The sequence below is a fragment of the Callionymus lyra genome, chromosome 3 (assembly GCF_982586985.1).
Source record: "Callionymus lyra chromosome 3, fCalLyr1.hap1.1, whole genome shotgun sequence".
Taxonomy (NCBI): Eukaryota; Metazoa; Chordata; class Actinopteri; order Syngnathiformes; family Callionymidae; genus Callionymus; species Callionymus lyra.
The window spans coordinates 4,954,755-4,974,789 of record NC_141820.1 but is presented as its reverse complement, the minus strand read 5'-3'; the positions used below and the strand labels follow the sequence as shown (position 1 = coordinate 4,974,789).

General features: G+C 36.4%; 1 protein-coding gene across 1 annotated transcript in view; it reads left to right on the top strand.

The window, feature by feature from the left end:
• The window catches only part of LOC148083069 (protein spire homolog 1-like), a 40,831-nt gene extending 23,073 nt beyond the window's left edge, over nucleotides 1–17,758 (top strand). The window contains exons 8-18 of the mRNA XM_087786207.1: nucleotides 83–212; nucleotides 4,431–4,568; nucleotides 4,642–4,689; nucleotides 5,756–5,898; nucleotides 6,315–6,351; nucleotides 7,171–7,316; nucleotides 11,735–11,863; nucleotides 12,276–12,346; nucleotides 14,752–14,779; nucleotides 14,846–14,982; nucleotides 16,266–17,758. Coding sequence (XP_087642333.1) covers nucleotides 83–212; nucleotides 4,431–4,568; nucleotides 4,642–4,689; nucleotides 5,756–5,898; nucleotides 6,315–6,351; nucleotides 7,171–7,316; nucleotides 11,735–11,863; nucleotides 12,276–12,346; nucleotides 14,752–14,779; nucleotides 14,846–14,982; nucleotides 16,266–16,521 — 1,263 coding nt within the window. The 3' untranslated portion in view covers nucleotides 16,522–17,758. The remainder of the gene's footprint in view (nucleotides 1–82; nucleotides 213–4,430; nucleotides 4,569–4,641; nucleotides 4,690–5,755; nucleotides 5,899–6,314; nucleotides 6,352–7,170; nucleotides 7,317–11,734; nucleotides 11,864–12,275; nucleotides 12,347–14,751; nucleotides 14,780–14,845; nucleotides 14,983–16,265) is intronic.
• The last annotated feature ends 2,277 nt before the right edge of the window (nucleotides 17,759–20,035 follow it).

Sequence of the window (20,035 nt, the reverse complement as noted above, 5' to 3'; positions counted from 1 at the left end):
AAACAAAAAAAGTTTAAAAAAACTAAAGAAAGAGTGTAAAATAAATAGAGTTCAGTTCTCACTGGAGTCCAAACTCTTCCAGGTCTCTGCTCGCAAAATGAAGCCTCGTCCGGTTCGACCTCAGAGTCTCCATGAGCGCCTCCTGGAGGACATCAGAGCCGACAGACAGCTGAGGCCGACCACGGCCGAGATGATCCGCAGACATCGTCTGGGTGAGACTTTGTTACCTTAGTTAGTTGTTACGTTAGTTAGTTAGTTGTTACGTTAAATAGTTGTTACGTTAGATATTTGTTACTTTAGTTAGTTGTTACGCTAGTTAGTTGTTACGTTAGATAGTTGTTACTTTAGTTAGTTGTTACGTTAGATAGTTAGTTGTTACGTTAGTTAGTTGTTACGTTAGATAGTTGTTACTTTAGTTAGTTGTTACTTTAGTTAGTTGTTACGTTAGTTAGTTGTTACGTTAGATAGTTAGTTGTTACGTTAGTTAGTTGTTACGTTAGATAGTTAGTTGTTACGTTAGTTAGTTGTTACGTTAGATAGTTGTGACGTTAGATAGTTGTGACGTTAGTTAGTTGTTATGTTAGTTATTTGTTACTTTAGTTAGTTGTTACGTTAGATAGTTGTGACGTTAGTTGTTACGCTAGTTAGTTCTTACGTTAGATAGTTGTGACGTTAGATAGTTGTGACGTTAGATAGTTGTGACGTTAGTTAGTTGTTATGTTAGTTATTTGTTACGTTAGTTATTTGTTACCTTAGTTGTTACGTTAGATAGTTGTTATGTTAGATAGTTGTTACGTTAGTTAGTTGTTATGTTAGATAGTTATGTTAGTTAGTTGTTACGTTAGGTAGTTGTTACGTTTGTTAGTTGTTACGTTAGATAGTTGTTACGTTAGTTATTTGTTACGTTAGTTAGTTGTTACGTTTGTTAGTTGTTACGTTAGATAGTTGTTACGTTAGTTATTTGTTACGTTAGTTAGTTGTTACGTTTGTTAGTTGTTAAGTTAGATAGTTGTGTTAGTTATTTGTTACGTTAGCTATTTGTTACGTTAGTTAGTTGTTACGTTTGTTAGTTGTTAAGTTAGATAGTTGTGTTAGTTATTTGTTACGTTAGGTAGTTGTTACGTTAGATGGTTGTGTTAGTTAGTTGTTACGTTTGTTAGTTGTTACGTTAGTTAGTTGTTACGTTAGGTAGTTGTTACGTTAGTTAGTTGTTACGTTAGGTAGTTGTTACGTTAGTTAGTTGTTACGTTAGTTAGTTGTTACGTTAGTTAGTTGTTACGTTAGTTAGTTGTTACGTTAGGTAGTTGTTACGTTAGTTAGTTGTTACGTTAGGTAGTTGTTACGTTAGTTAGTTGTTACGTTAGTTAGTTGTTACGTTAGTTAGTTGTTACGTTAGTTAGTTGTTATGTTAGTTAGTTGTTACGTTAGTTAGTTGTTACGTTAGTTAGTTGTTACGTTAGGTAGTTGTTACGTTAGTTAGTTGTTACGTTAGGTAGTTGTTACGTTAGTTAGTTGTTACGTTAGTTAGTTGTTACGTTAGTTAGTTGTTACGTTAGGTAGTTGTTACGTTAGTTAGTTGTTACGTTAGTTAGTTGTTACGTCAGTTAGTTGTTACGTTAGATAGTTGTTACGTTAGGTAGTTGTTACGTTAGTTAGTTGTTACGTTAGGTAGTTGTTACGTTAGTTAGTTGTTACGTTAGATAGTTGTGACGTTAGTTAGTTGTTATGTTAGTTATTTGTTACGTTAGTTAGTTGTTACGTTAGGTAGTTGTTACGTTAGTTAGTTGTTACGTTAGGTAGTTGTTACGTTAGTTAGTTGTTACGTTAGGTAGTTGTTACGTTAGTTAGTTGTTACGTTAGGTAGTTGTTACGTTAGTTAGTTGTTACGTTAGTTAGTTGTTACGTTAGTTAGTTGTTACGTTAGGTAGTTGTTACGTTAGTTAGTTGTTACGTTAGTTAGTTGTTACGTTAGTTAGTTGTTACGTTAGGTAGTTGTTACGTTAGTTAGTTGTTACGTTAGGTAGTTGTTACGTTAGTTAGTTGTTACGTTAGATAGTTGTGACGTTAGTTAGTTGTTATGTTAGTTATTTGTTACATTAGTTAGTTGTTACCTTAGTTGTTACGTTAGATAGTTGTTATGTTAGTTGTAGTTTTCCTGAGACTGATGGAGTCTCTCACGACCGCGTCATTAGAAGCTCAGACTCTTCACGTCCAACATTCGTCAAACATGTCTGTGTTTGAACAAAGATCGACTCATGTTTGCTCGAACGTCAACCTTGAGTCGCCTGTTTGAAGAAGAAGAAAAGATGTTGCTAAAAAATATATTGTTATAAAAATACTCTCCAATGTTTAGAGAACCTCACACAGTACGACAGTTTTATTTTTGAAAAGGTTCTGCCAGACAAAATATTGTTATGAAAAATGAACTCGACTGTAGAGAACCTCACACAGATTGACAGATTTAAAACAAAGAAAAAGTCTGCAATACAATGATTTGTATGAAAAATACTCTTGACAGTAGAGAGAACCTCTCACTGTTTGACAGATTTGTTAAAAGATGTTGTGTAAGACAATTATTGTTAGAGAACCTGTCACAGCTTGAGGGGTTTTGAAAAATCAAGTTATGATGAAAAAATACTCTCAACTGTTGAGAGAACGTTTAAAAGTTTAGCAGATTTAAAAAAAGAAACTTGACTGTTTAGAGAACCTCACACAGCTTGACAGTTTAAAACATGTTTATAATAAGAAAATCAACTCTTGTCTCGTCAGAGAAACTCACACAGTTTGACAGATTTGTTTAAATAAATTCTGCGGAACAATTAATAAATCTGAGCTTTTAGCGTAGAGAACCTCTCACAGTTTGACTTGTTACTGGAGTAAAGTCCAGACGTGTTGAAACCTCTTTATCTTGATCTTGTGGTTAATTCCTCGCCTGCTTCCGTGTTTCTTCTCTTCCGTGTCAAACAGTCGTTCGACCTCTGAGCTTGTCGCTCAGCTTTGACTCATCAGGTAAAACTCACCTGTCACGTGTCACCTGTTCACCTGTTCACCTGTTCACCTGTTCCTCGCCTCAGCTTCTTACTCTTGTGATCACTGACGTGTTGTTGTGTTGTTGTTGTTGTTGTTGTTGTTCCTACAAACTCATCCTGAAAAACACCAAACTTTCCTGCTTCATCGTAATAAAGAGAGGGATGAGGTCGTAGAGTGAAGGAAAACAAAGTGTTTGAGGAAACAGAGATAGAATGGAGGATAAGAAAAGATGTATGTAGATATATACATATCTACATACATCTCTATATATATAGATTAGTGTATAAATTAATTAAGATTAATTAATAAATGAAGATAAATATGGATGGATGATTAGATGGATGGTTTAGATGAGTGAATAAATAGAAAATGGATGGATTGCTGGTAAAAAAAAGTATGGATGAATGAACAGAATGATGGTTGGATAAATTAAAAAAAGGATGGATGGATAGATAGATAGATGAACGAATGAGTGAGCAAATGAAGGAATAGCTAGATGAATGAATAAAAGAGTAGATGGATGGATGAATTAATAAATGAAGGAATATATTAATGAATTAATAAATATAAGAATAGAAGGATCTGTGATAGATTGATGAAAGAAAAGATGGATAGATGGATGCATGAAAATAAAATTGATGGATGAGTGAATGAAAGAAATAATGGATGAATTAATAAATTAATAAAATAATGAATTGATGAATTAATAGATGGATGGATGAATGAATTAAAGAGTAGATGGATGGATAGATGGATGCATGAAAAAAAATAGATGGATAAGTGAATGAATATATGAAAGAATGAATGGATGGATGAATTAATAAATGGATGAATGAATAAATGGTAGAAAGAAGGTATGAATGAGTTAAATAATGTATGGATGAATGAATTAATGAAAGAATAGATGGATGGATTAATGAATGAAAGACTGGATTGATGGATGGATGAATGGATGAGTAAATAAATGAATGAATGGATGAGTAAATAAATGAATATATGGATGAATGAATGAATGAAAGAATGAATGGATGGATGAATGAATGAATAAATGGATGGATGAATGAATGAATAAATAGATGGATGAATGAATGAATGAATAAATGGATGGATGGATGAATGAATGAATGAATGAATGAATGAATGAATGAATGAATGAATGAATGAATGAATGGCGGGACTGATGGTGTGCGGCTCCACCTGGATTAAAGGAGCTTCAGACGGACACGATAATCTCTATAATCTGCTCCTGTGGTCGTTACATAATCGCTGAGTCGACAACTATTGCAAATGTTTGATGATTTGTCAACGATGAGGACGAGCTCAGAGGTCTGTGCTGTGATGTCATCACTAAGCGCCCTGTCACATCTGAACACCTGCCTCTCACGATGATTGATTGACAGGTGGAGGGAAGAGCTTCAGCTCGCAGCAGTTGTCCTCGCAGCCTCTGTTCCTGCTCGACCGGGTGCAAGAGGAGATCCGAGCTGGTAGCTGGAGGCTGAGACCCGTCTCCCCCACAGTCACCCGGAGAACACGTTTAGGTACAACATGCCTCTCCTCTCTTGGTCCTGGTCTGAAAACATCTGGAGACTCTTTCCACCTCTTCTTCTTCAGGTGCCGGGAAGAGCATCAGCACTCCTCAGGATCTGTATCGTGGCTCAGGTACGAACATTTACCAGAGAGTTAATGCACCTGTTAGTCCTTGATCCAGGGGATGGATGGATGGATGGATGGATGGATGGATGGATGGATGGATGGATGGATGGATGGATGGATGGATGGATGGATGGATCAACTTGCATGGATCAATTTAGATGGATGGATGGATGGATCAACTTGGATGGATGGATCAACTTAGATGAATGGATGGATGGATCAATTTAGATGGATGGATGGATGGATGGATGGATGGATGGATGGATCAACTTGCATGGATCAATTTAGATGGATGGATGGATGGATCAACTTGGATGGATGGATCAACTTAGATGAATGGATGGATGGATCAATTTAGATGGATGGATGGATGGATGGATGGATGGAGGGATCAATTTAGATGGATGGATGGATGGATCAATTTAGATGGATGGATGGATGCATCAATTTAGATGGATGGATGGATGCATCAATTTAGATGGATGGATGGATGGATCAATTTAGATGGATGGATGGATGGATGGAGGGATCAATTTAGATGGATGGATGGATGGATCAATTTAGATGGATGGATGGATGGAGGGATCAATTTAGATGGATGGATGGAGGGATCAATTTAGATGGATGGATGGATGCATCAATTTAGATGGATGGATGGAGGGATCAATTTAGATGGATGGATGGATGGATGGATGGAAGGAGGAATTGAAGTCTTTGTTGGATTAGATTGGATGGTGGATGGAGGGATGAAGGGATTGGATTGAATTCCTCCATCAAAGATTGGAGCATGGATTGGCTGAATGGATGGATTGTTGGATGAATGGATGGATGTATTGGATGGAGAGAGGGATTGATGGATGGTTTCGATTAGATTGGATGGTGGTTGGATGGATTGGATGGTCGGATGAATGGATTGTAGGTATGGACTGGTTGGATGGAGATTGAATTAGATGGATGTTGGATGGAAGGATTGGTTGGATGGTCGGATGAATGAATAATATTTCTACTGTTTCTGCTTCTCATTGGTCGTCTGTGAGTCACTTTGATCTGAAACTCATGTTTGGTCCCACAGACTCCACCGATGGACACACAAAGATCTCCGTCTCTTCTCCGCCCAAGGTCGTCTCTGAAGGTCACAGCGGACAACTGCTGGGCCAGAGGAGGAAGCTGCTGAAGGCCCCGGCTCTGTCTGAGATGGAGAGTTTGGACTCGGACGTGAGTTTTTTTCTTCGAGACACGATTTGAACGTTTTTCATCAACTTTTCATCGACTTAACAACTTGATCTTCTCATCATTGTGTTGTTGCTTTAGTTGTGTGTAAGGATTAGATGTCGACACACAAACACGCACACACACACACACATACACAAAAGTAAACACGCACACATTCCTGGACATCAATACAGTACTGTTGCACACAGAAACACACACACAGACATGTATAACACACACATATTCTCCACACACAAACGAATACACACACCTGCACACACACAAACAATCACCCATAGAAAGTCAGATGCAGATTAGTTGATTTTGTAAATGAAGTGTTGTTTGAGTTGTGTGTTTGCTGAACCTGGTGTGTGTACATTAGTTGTGCGTCGATTGAATCACTGTTGTGTTGTTTGCAGGAGGATTTGTCGTGTAGCTCACCTGTCATCACACACAGTGAGTCACACCTGTTTTCCTTCACTAGAACTATAATGATAATCACTAACTTGGTAATAACATAATAATAACTCTATAATAACTTGATAATAGCTTTTTAGAAATTACTTCATAATAACTTGGTAATAACTTGGTAATAACCTAAAAATACATTTCATAATAACTTATTTTTAACTTGAAAGTAATTTAGTAATTACTTCATTATAACATAATAATTAGTTAATAGTTATTAAGTAATGACCTAATAATAACTTGGTGATAACTTCACACTTACTTCATAATAACTTATTGATTATTATTATTATTACCGTAAACATTATAATAATAATAATAATAATAATAGCTTATTGATTATTAATATAATTACCGTAAACATTATAATAATAATAATAATAATAATAATAGCTTATTAATATTATTACCGTAAACATTATAATTATAATAATAATAATAATAGCTTATTGATTATTAATATTATTACCGTAAACATTATAATAATAATAATAATAATAATAATAATAATAGCTTATTGATTATTAATATTATTACCATAAACATTATAATAATAATAATAATAATAGCTTATTGATTATTAATATTATTACCGTAAACATTATAATAATAATAATAATAATAATAGCTTATTGATTATTAATTTTATTACCGTAAACATTATAATAATAATAATAATAATAGCTTATTGATTATTAATATTATTACCGTAAACATTATAATAATAATAATAATAATATCTTATTGATTATTAATATTATTGTTATAAACATTATAATAATAATCTCTATTCATTCTTCGTTCCAGCGACTCCAAAGGTTCCTCCAGTTTTCTCGACCCCTCAACCCGACAAACGTCCGTCGCCTCACAGAAGAGCTTTGACCTCAGAGAGCAAGAAGTTTCACAGCGTTTCCTCTTTTACTTCATCGTCCAAACACAACTCCAAGTCTATGGTACGTTTAACATGTTTACTTCCTTTATTAACAAACACAACATATTCTATATCATGTGTACTTCCTTTATTAACAAATATAACATGTTTTATATCATGTTTACTTCCTTTATTAACAAACACAACATATTCTATATCATGTGTACTTCCTTTATTAACAAATATAACATGTTTTATATCATGTTTACTTCCTTTATTAACAAATATAACGTGTTTTATATCATGTTTACTTCCTTTATTAACAAATATAACATGTTTTATATCATGTTTACTGCCTTTATTAACAAACACAACATGTTTTATATCATGTTTACTTCCTTTATTAACAAATATAACATGTTTTATATCATGTTTACTTCCTTTATTAACAAACACAACATGTTTTATATCATGTTTACTTCCTTTATTAACAAACACAACATGTTTTATATCATGTTTACTTCCTTTATTAACAAATATAACATGTTCTATATCATGTTTACTTCCTTTATAAACAAACACAACATGTTATATATCTTGTTTACTTCCTTTATTAACAAACACAACATGTTTTATATCATGTTTACTTCCTTTATAAACAAACACAACATGTTCTATATCATGTTTACTTCCTTTATAAACAAACACAACATGTTATATATCTTGTTTACTTCCTTTATTAACAAACACAACATGTTTTATATCATGTTTACTTCCTTTATTAACAAACACAACATGTTCTATATCATGTTTACTTCCTTTATAAACAAACACAACATGTTATATATCTTGTTTACTTCCTTTATTAACTAACACAACATGTTCTATATCATGTTTACTTCCTTTATAAACAAACACAACATGTTATATATCATGTTTACTTCCTTTATTAACAAACACAACAAGTTCTATATCATGTTTTCTTCCTTTATAAACAAACACAACATGTTCTATATCATGTTTACTTCCTTTATTAACTAACACAACATGTTCTATATCATGTTTACTTCCTTTATTAACAAACACAACATGTTCTATATCATGTTTACTTCCTTTATTAACAAACACAACATGTTTTATATCATGTTTACTTCCTTTATTAACAAACACAACATGTTCTATATCATGTTTACTTCCTTTATTAACAAACACAACATGTTTTATATCATGTTTACTTCCTTTATTAACAAACACAACATGTTTTATATCATGTTTACTTCCTTTATTAACAAACACAACATGTTTTATATCATGTTTACTTCCTTTATTAACAAACACAACATGTTTTATATCATGTTTACTTCCTTTATTAACAAATATAACATGTTTTATATCATGTTTACTTCCTTTATTAACAAACACAACATGTTTTATATCATGTTTACTTCCTTTATTAACAAATATAACATGTTTTATATCATGTTTACTTCCTTTATTAACAAATATAACATGTTTTATATCATGTTTACTTCCTTTATTAACAAACACAACATGTTTTATATCATGTTTACTTCCTTTATTAACAAACACAACATGTTTTATATCATGTTTACTTCCTTTATTAACAAATATAACATGTTCTATATCATGTTTACTTCCTTTATAAACAAACACAACATGTTATATATCTTGTTTACTTCCTTTATTAACAAACACAACATGTTTTATATCATGTTTACTTCCTTTATTAACTAACACAACATGTTCTATATCATGTTTACTTCCTTTATAAACAAACACAACATGTTATATATCTTGTTTACTTCCTTTATTAACAAACACAACATGTTTTATATCATGTTTACTTCCTTTATTAACAAACACAACATGTTCTATATCATGTTTACTTCCTTTATAAACAAACACAACATGTTATATATCTTGTTTACTTCCTTTATTAACTAACACAACATGTTCTATATCATGTTTACTTCCTTTATAAACAAACACAACATGTTATATATCATGTTTACTTCCTTTATTAACAAACACAACAAGTTCTATATCATGTTTTCTTCCTTTATAAACAAACACAACATGTTCTATATCATGTTTACTTCCTTTATTAACAAACACAACATGTTCTATATCATGTTTACTTCCTTTATAAACAAACACAACATGTTTTATATCATGTTTACTTCCTTTATTAACTAACACAACATGTTCTATATCATGTTTACTTCCTTTATTAACAAACACAACATGTTCTATATCATGTTTACTTCCTTTATAAACAAACACAACATGTTCTATATCATGTTTACTTCCTTTATTAACTAACACAACATGTTCTATATCATGTTTACTTCCTTTATTAACTAACACAACATGTTCTATATCATGTTTACTTCCTTTATAAACAAACACAACATGTTCTATATCATGTTTACTTCCTTTATAAACAAACACAACATGTTCTATATCATGTTTACTTCCTTTATAAACAAACACAACATGTTCTATATCATGTTTACTTCCTTTATTAACAAACACAACATGTTCTATATCATGTTTACTTCCTTTATAAACAAACACAACATGTTCTATATCATGTTTACTTCCTTTATTAACTAACACAACATGTTCTATATCATGTTTACTTCCTTTATAAACAAACACAACATGTTCTATATCATGTTTACTTCCTTTATTAACAAACACAACATGTTCTATATCATGTTTACTTCCTTTATTAACAAACATAACATGTTCTATATCTTGTTTACTTCCTTTATTAACAAACACAACATGTTCTATATCATGTTTTCTTCCTTTATAAACAAACACAACATGTTCTATATCATGTTTACTTCCTTTATAAACAAACACAACATGTTCTATATCATGTTTACTTCCTTTATAAACAAACACAACATGTTTTATTTCATGTTTACTTCCTTTATTAACAAACACAACATGTTATATATCATGTTTACTTCCTTTATTAACAAACACAACAAGTTCTATATCATGTTTTCTTCCTTTATAAACAAACACAACATGTTCTATATCATGTTTACTTCCTTTATTAACTAACACAACAAGTTCTATATCATGTTTTCTTCCTTTATTAACTAACACAACATGTTCTATATCATGTTTACTTCCTTTATTAACTAACACAACATGTTCTATATCATGTTTACTTCCTTTATTAACAAACACAACAAGTATACATTATATATGAATATATATTTTTTTCTAAACGTACAAAAACATGGACTGTATTTTTTTTTCATCTACAATGTTTCATTTATCTTCTTATTCGTTCTTTCAATATCTTTGATAACTTTCATTTCATTTCAAAAGTGGTAACAACACATGGAAGTCAAAGGTTTGAGAGTATTTAAGGCAGTACTGCTGCGTCACATGAGTCTGGTGGGAATGACGGACTTAAGTGGAAACACCAGACAAACAGTTTAGAGGAAATGACTTCATTACGACCAACTCGCTCCACACAGAAGTCCAGTGTTTACTTTAAACACAATAACACCTGGTCTGTGTATTACCACAAAAGTATCAACATCCTCGGCCCAAAGTATCTTTAAGCTTATCTTTTATTCTTTAAATTAATTCTTGATCCAACAATACTATTGTAGTACCAGGACTCTCCGCTGGTAGTCGCTGTGGTCATTATGCATCTACTATAGATCAGAAAAAGTCGTTTTGTTTCATATTATTATTATTTTTATGAATATAATTGAATTAATCTGTTGAGCAAAACATTTATTTCTTCAGTGATGTTTGTCAAAGTAAACGCTGAAACAAATACTGATCAAGAAAAGACGATCGTTTAGCGCCCACTGGTGTTGAGTTGAGGAACTGCAGAGTTTTAGTGAAAACGAGGTCAGTGAGTGAAACACTAGAAATACTTGAGATGGAACAAAAACATCCTGTCAATCAATCCTGCATCAACCTTCAGATCAACTTAAGTTTAAATATTCTTAACTGTATAAGTCAGTAATTATACTGTCATTAAAACCAACAAGTTGAATATTCTGTGTTTTTTGGTGTGAACTTCCTGTTGCTCCTCTGAGAAGAACCTAACTTCCTGTTGCTCCTCTGAGAAGAACCTAACTTCCTGTTGCTCCTCTGAGAAGAACCTAACTTCCTGTTGCTCCTCTGAGAAGAACCTAACTTCCTGTTGCTCCTCTGAGAAGAACCTAACTTCCTGTTGCTCCTCTGAGAAGAACCTAACTTTCTGTTGCTCCTCTGAGAAGAACCTAACTTCCTGTTGCTCCTCTGAGAAGAACCCAACTTCCTGTTGCTCCTCTGAGAATAAAACCATTTACTGTAGTCTGGAGTCAAAGTCGTTGTTGTTAGCGGTTAGCATTTAGCTTGTGACGTTTCCAGCCCTTTTTCCATTCGGGTTGGATTATAATAAAGTATGTAATTGATTATATTTTGAGTATCTAATAACTTGTGTTGGTGTGTCAGGAGGAGTTCTGTCTTCCTGTCACTCTGACGGTGGAGGAGGTGATGCACATCAGGCAGGTGCTGGTGAAGGCCGAGCTGGAGAGATATCAGCATTATGAGGACATCTACAAGTCCCTCAAGGAAGGGAAGGTAACAGCTTATCTTCATCATTGTCATCTTCATCATTATCATCTTCATCATTGTCATCTTCATCATCATCATTATCATCATCATCTTCATCATCACCATCTTCATCTTCATCTTCATTATCTTCATCATTATCATCATCATTATGAGGACAATTACAAGTCCCTCGAGGAAGGGATTGTAACACGTTATTATCATCATCATCATCTTCATCTTCATCTTCATCTTCATCTTCATCATCATCTTCATCTTCATCATCATCTTTATCTTTATCTTCGTCATCATCAACATCTTCATCTTTATCTTTATCTTCGTCATCATCATCATCATCAACATCTTCCTCATCATTATCTTCATCATCTTCATCTTCATCAATATTGTTGTTACCATGGCGACTGATCATGTTGATCCACAGATCTGCTTCTCGTGTCGCACCAAGAGGTTCTCCTTGTTCACCTGGTCGTACCCGTGTCAGTTCTGCAAAAGGTACTGAAGTATTTATGGAAGTATATCAGTCGTCAGTATTACATTAAGATGTTGAAACTTACTTTTATTAAATTGGAAACTTGTTTTACCAGCTCAACAATTAATTAATACATACAATATAATCTTTGTTTATTCAAAAGTTAAATTTTTTTTATTATCATTTAATGTTTGCATTTAATGTTTGCGTCACATGACTCGTCGTCACATGACTCGTCGTCACATGACTCGTCGTCACATGACACCTCGTCACATGACTCCTCGTCACATGACACCTGGTCACATGACTCCTCATCACATGACTCCTCGTCACATGACAGCTGGTCACATGACTCCTCGTCACATGACTCCTCGTCACATGACTCCTCATCACATGACTCCTCATCACATGACTCCTCGTCACATGACTCCTCATCACATGACTCCTCATCACATGACTCCTCGTCACATGACAGCTGGTCACATGACTCCTCGTCACATGACTCCTCGTCACATGACAGCTGGTCACATGACTCCTCGTCACATGACTCCTCGTCACATGACTCCTCGTCACATGACTCCTCGTCACATGACACCTGGTCACATGACACCTGGTCACATGACTCGTCGTCACATGACTCGTCGTCACATGACTCGTCGTCACATGACTCGTCGTCACATGACTCGTCGTCACATGACACCTGGTCACATGACTCCTCGTCACATGACTCCTCGTCACATGACTCCTCGTCACATGACACCTGGTCACATGACACCTCGTCACATGACTCCTCGTCACATGACTCCTCATCACATGACACCTCGGCACATGACACCTCGTCACATGACACCTCGTCACATGACTCCTCGTCACATGACACCTCGTCGTCACATGACTCCTCGTCACATGACACCTCGTCGTCACATGACTCCTCGTCACATGACACCTGGTCACATGACACCTCGTCACATGACACCTGGTCACATGACTCCTCGGCACATGACTCCTCGTCACATGACTCCTCGGCACATGACTCCTCGTCACATGACTCCTCGTCACATGACTCCTCGTCACATGACTCCTCGTCACATGACACCTGGTCACATGACTCCTCGTCACATGACACCTCGTCACATGACACCTGGTCACATGACTCCTCGTCACATGACTCCTCATCACATGACACCTCGTCACATGACACCTGGTCACATGACACCTCGTCACATGACTCCTCGTCACATGACTCCTCGTCACATGACACCTCGTCACATGACACCTTGTCACATGACACCTCGTCACATGACTCCTCGTCACATGACTCCTCGTCACATGACACCTCGTCACATGACTCCTTGTCACATGACTCCTCGTCACATGACACCTCGTCACATGACACCTCGTCACATGACACCTCGTCACATGACTCCTCGTCACATGACACCTCGTCACATGACTCCTCGTCACATGACACCTCGTCACATGACTCCTCGTCACATGACTCCTCGTCACATGACTCCTCGTCACATGACTCCTCGTCACATGACACCTCGTCACATGACTCCTCGTCACATGACACCTCGTCACATGACTCCTCGTCACATGACACCTCGTCACATGACACCTCGTCACATGACTCCTCGTCACATGACACCTTGTCACATGACACCTTGTCACATGACACCTCGTCACATGACTCCTCATCACATGACACCTTGTCACATGACACCTTGTCACATGACACCTCGTCACATGACTCCTCGTCACATGACACCTCGTCACATGACACCTCGTCACATGACTCCTCGTCACATGACTCCTCGGCACATGACTCCTCGTCACATGACACCTCGTCACATGACTCCTCGTCACATGACACCTCGTCACATGACTCCTCGTCACATGACACCTCGTCACATGACTCCTCGTCACATGACACCTCGTCACATGACACCTGTCACATGACACCTCGTCACATGACTCCTCGTCACATGACTCCTCGGCACATGACTCCTCGTCACATGACACCTCGTCACATGACTCCTCGTCACATGACACCTCGTCACATGACTCCTCGTCACATGACACCTCGTCACATGACTCCTCGTCACATGACACCTCGTCACATGACACCTGTCACATGACACCTCGTCACATGACACCTCGTCACATGACACCTCGTCACATGACAGGTCTTGATCCAGCAGCTCGTTCTCTGTTGGTTTTGTCTGCTGACACATTTTTACGCTGAATTAAAAAAAAACACTACAATTAAAAAACTATAGAATTTAACATTTATTTTTGAACGATTGGAATCAGAAAATCTAACTCTATGTTAAATTGTTAATAATTATTACATTATTGATGTCAATTGTTATGAAATAAAAGTCTATGCTCTAAAAAACCCTGAATGATTTCTTTTGTGTTGCAGTCACGTCTGCTCTCAGTGCTGCAAGAAGGTGAGACCATGGATGTGGTGAAGCTTCATGTCCGAGTAGATCCTTCAAGCTCTGCTCTCTCCTCAGATGAAGCTTCCGTCCAAACCCTTCTGCACGCTGCCCTTCTACACCCTGGGGTCTCCTGAGGCGTCCACGGAGGCGTCCAGACGACCTTTGCAGAGGTCGTCAGACGACAGGAGCTCCTTCAGAAGAAGCGTTTACGGGTTCGTTTGGACCAACATCAGAACATCTAGTCGTTAACTGAACAGTTCTATTAAAAAATGTTTTTCTTCAATAATCAAATTACATTTATTTCAACCTGAAAGTTTAATTTGTATATAATTAAATAAATAAAGTCTATTTATAATATTTTCAATTTTTTATTTACTATTTTTACGTTTGAGTTTGATTTTCTAATTCCAATAATTCAAACATTTTTTTTCTAAATTCAATATATTTTTTTAGCACCGAGCTATTGGATCAAAACTTTCAGCCAATCATGTGTCGCGAGGACAATCATGTGACGACACTAAAGCACATTAACATCTAACTCTGCTGTTGAAATAAAGATTATGAAAAAAAGACACATTTATTAACATTTAAACTCGATTTTCGACACTAATGATAAATATTTGTATCTATAATCTAATGTATTTCACTCTCGTTACATGTATTTAATTTCATCGCTGCTCGGACCATCAAATAAATATCAGTATTAAATTCATATATTTTCACAGTTAAAGCAGTTCAAACCATGTTCAAATGTTTCACTGCAGTTATTTTTATCAAATTATATCATGATGTAACTTTTTAAGAAATCCCTGAAGATTTTTCAAGAAAAGATTCAATTATGTATTATATTAATATTTTTTTATGTAAATAGTGACGACTTTTTTAGTAAAAAATTAAGACTTTTTTTAGTAGAAACACAGAATTATCCATTCATTCTAAATTTGAAGGCTTTTGAATATAAACATTTCTTGTTAAACATAAATCAAATTCTTTACTTTACAACACAAACTAAATGGGTCACTTTTTAAATTGCACTCAAAACCCACTAAAAATGAAAATGCAAATCAGTCGATGAAGTTTTATCCACTTTTTATTTCTATATTGACATTTTTTAAATTGTTTTTAATTTAAATCAGATGCTCGATCGTATTTTCAGACGATCATGTGACGATCCAGTAGCTCCGTGCTCTGTTGGTTTTGTCTGGTGACGCTATTATAACAACATCTTAACGAATTTGAATTTAAAAGACTGTGAATTAAAAATAATTGGGTTTAGAAAAAATATTTTTGATTTATTGGAATTAGAATATTAAACTCTATGTGTAAAAATCAATTAAACTAAATCTGAAACTATTTAAAAAAAAAAATGGATTCTTTTTTTCAAAATAGAAACGATTGAATTCATGCTTAAAAATGTTTCAAAAACGACCTTTAGAAAAGTTTCAACATATAAAACTCAAACATGTTCTGATGAAACTCTCTCTCTCCTCCCCAGACTGTCCCGGCCGAGCGAGGGCGCTCCCGCGGCGCTGGACCCGGAGCTGCCCGGAGAACTGACCGTGGACTGGGTCTCCACCAACGTGTGCTTGGAGTGCAAGAAGTTCATCACCGACATCATCTTCTCCAGCAGGAGGAACGTCTGCGTCTCCACCAAACGCGCTCGCATCGGACGCAAGTCTCAGTCCTTCTACATGTCCTCGTCCAGCTCCGTCAACTTCAGGCCCTCCGAGCAAACCATCAGCGAGGTCTGAAACCGGCAACCCCGAGGGTCTTGGGCGGACTCGCTCGGAGGTCCTGCTTCACGACTCAGGAAAACAAGACTGTCTTCTGCACTACTGACTCCGCCCCCTTTAGCTTCAGACGGCCAACCAGGGTGAAGCATTTCCCATCACTGACTCCGCCCCCTTTAGCTTCAGACAGCCAACCAGGGTGAAGCATTTCCAAATACTGACTCCGCCCCCTTTAGCTTCAGACAGCCAACCAGGGTGGAGCATTTCTCATTACTGACTCCGCCCCCTTTAGCTTCAGACAGCCAACCAGGGTGGAGCATTTCTCATTACTGACTCCGCCCCCTTTAGCTTCAGACAGCCAACCAGGATGAAGCATTTCTCATTTCTGACTCCGCCCCCTTTAGCTTCAGACAGCCAACCAGGGTGAAGCATTTCTCATTTCTGACTCCGCCCCCTTTAGCTTCAGACGGCCAACCAGGATGAAGCATTTCTCATTTCTGACTCCGCCCCCTTTAGCTTCAGACAGCCAACCAGGGTGAAGCATTTCCAAATACTGACTCCGCCCCCTTTAGCTTCAGACAGCCAACCAGAGTGGAGCATTTCCAAATACTAACTCCGCCCCCTTTAGCTTCAGACAGCCAACCAGGGTGGAGCATTTCAGCCGTGGATTGTTTCACCTGCAGCAACATAGAAAAGGCTCTGATTGGCTTAATGTCCCGACAGAGTCGCGGATGATTATTGATCATTGATTGTTTCAAACTTTTTCTTCTGCGTCTCGGGTTCGATCGCCAGCTGAGAACAGATTCATCCACTCGTTCAAAACGATTCAAATCGTTCCAAACAAAGTCTCAGGAAGAAAGCGGTGTTCGGGTCTTTGCTACGTTTTCTAGTGATTGTCGAAGAAAAAAGTGATATTTTCAAGGAAAACCAGCAGAAAGCTGTGGGATTCGTACACGTCTTGCTCGAGGGTCGAGTCGCTCACAGTTTTCTCTCTTCCAGCAGCAACGATGCCAAATGTCAAATCAGCAGTTTTGATTCCTTCGTTTGTGCCAAAAAATGTCTTTTTAACTTATATTTGTTCCATGTTTAAGGTGTAAATATCCTGTAAATAATAATCACGTCCGTTTTTATTTAATTTGTGTCGTAAAGTCAAGACTTTTCTTCGCGTTCGACAGGAAATGTGTTTTAAAGAAGCCTCGACGTTTGGAATGTGCAGATGATTCTGGGTTTTTTTCAAATAAAGTCTTGAATGATGTGTTTTCGTGTCGTTTTCAGCGATTTATTCAACAGTTAATCATGACAACGAGTCATAGTGGGTCCGATCCATCCATCCATCAATCAATCAATCAATCAATACACTATCCATCCATCTATAACCATACAAATGGTGATTATAATTGTCATTATTTATCTTATAAATATATAAGATATATATACGTGGAGTGAAATGTTTCTTCTCCGACATCACAGTAAAACATTTTAACCTATAGTTTAAATCAACAATACGTGAGATTGAACATGTTATTTTTGGCGCCCCCTCGTGTCATAATAGTGTTACTACAGCATAATATTCTTTTGTGTTTTTTAACCCTTTTTTTTCTTAGTTTAGTCTTGGAACTAAATATTATTTATAAAATGTATTTAATAAATACACATTTATGATCCGCGCACTTAAAAACAACAACATTTATTTATTAAATACATCATGAAATAATTGTTGATTAAAGAGTAAAATCATCATTTTTATTGCAAGTCATGAATCGATTGAACTTTAAATTGATCAAATTTTATTTATTTTATTTATTTATTCTCGTCATGGTCCTGAGCTCCAGTGTGAAGTGAACAAAGTAAAATACATAATTAAAAAAGTTTATGTGAATATTTTATAAATACTAGGTGAAAAAATAAACTCTTTCTTATGCGAGGTCAGAGGTCGCACAGGTACGGTGCAAAAAAAATGTACAATCTTCGGAACAAACTTTGTTTATTTGTTTTGTGTTTCTGAGCCTCCGTACATAAGAAGCTGCAGCAGCAAGACTTCCTTCTTCATCCCTTCTTTCTTAGAGGAAGACAAAGTAGTATTTTTATTAAAAAATGACTTTAAATCTGTATTTGTGTATTTAGGTTACGTTGAATAGATTCGTTTCTGGCGCCCTCCAGTGTTAGACCAGTGTAACTACATCTTTATCACAGTTCAAATGTGTCTTTCATGCCTTTGTTTATAAAACAAGGGAATATCTTTCGTTGTTGTTTCTTCTCTGGAAACCGTCCACTCGGTGCTTAAGTCATGATGGAAATGAATGCAACTCCCGTCTCTGAGCCACTTTTCTACACGTCCTCAGTCGTCAGACTTCCTTTAACGACTGCTGCCAGGTTCTACGAATTGGTGCTCCGCCCTCTAACCGCTTCGCTATTGGTTTACCCTCGAGGCCGCCTAGAGCAAAGCGGTTAGAGGGCGGAGCACCAAATGAAGTAGAAACGTTGAAACGAGTTGTTATTTATTTGTTTACACTTGAGAAAAACATTGTGTTTGTATCTTTTGATCATCGAAGAATGAAAGTTAAAAATTTAAAGAAGATGTTTTTCTTTTACTCATTGATTTCAGAGGAGACACTGCCCTCTGGTGGCGACTGTTTGTATTTGTTCATTCATCTTTGATTCAATTCGAAACTACAGTTAATAACATCCAGGTGTTTAATGATAATATTGTAAAGACTCGACATTAAGACAAACACTGTCTCTCTGATCCAGCAGCACCTGCTTCACTCTCTTCTTCGCCTTCAGCGTCAGCACTGAACATGTCAGTGAAGCGTGAGCTGAACTCAAAGAATCAACAGAGTCTTAGTTCCTCGAGCAACACTCGTCTCAGGTGCGACTTCAGCAGCGTCGACACACAAACCTGATGGACGCACACCCTCAGTGGAAACAACAACAACAACAACAACAACAACAACAACAACAACAACAACAACAACAACAACACTTTCCTTCACTTGAGTCACGAACGATTTTTCACTTTATATTTCATCTGCGAAATAATGAAGATTTATTTCTTTATTATTCACTGTGATCATCCCTCCATCTCCCCCTCCTTCACTGTGATCATCCCTCCATCTCTCCCTCCTTCACTGTGATCATCCCTCCATCTCTCCCTCCTTCACTGTGATCATCCCTCCATCTCCCCCTCCTTCACTGTGATCATCCCTCCATCTCCCCCTCCTTCACTGTGATCATCCCTCCATCTCTCCCTCCTTCACTGTGATCATCCCTCCATCTCTCCCTCCTTCACTGTGATCATCCCTCCATCTCTCTCTCCTTCACTGTGATCATCCCTCCATCTCTCTCTCCTTCACTGTGATCATCCCTCCATCTCTCTCTCCTTCACTGTGATCATCCCTCCATCTCTCTCTCCTTCACTGTGATCATCCCTCCATCTCTCTCTCCTTCACTGTGATCATCCCTCCATCTCGCTCTCCTTCACTGTGATCATCCCTCCATCTCGCTCTCCTTCACTGTGATCATCCCTCCATCTCTC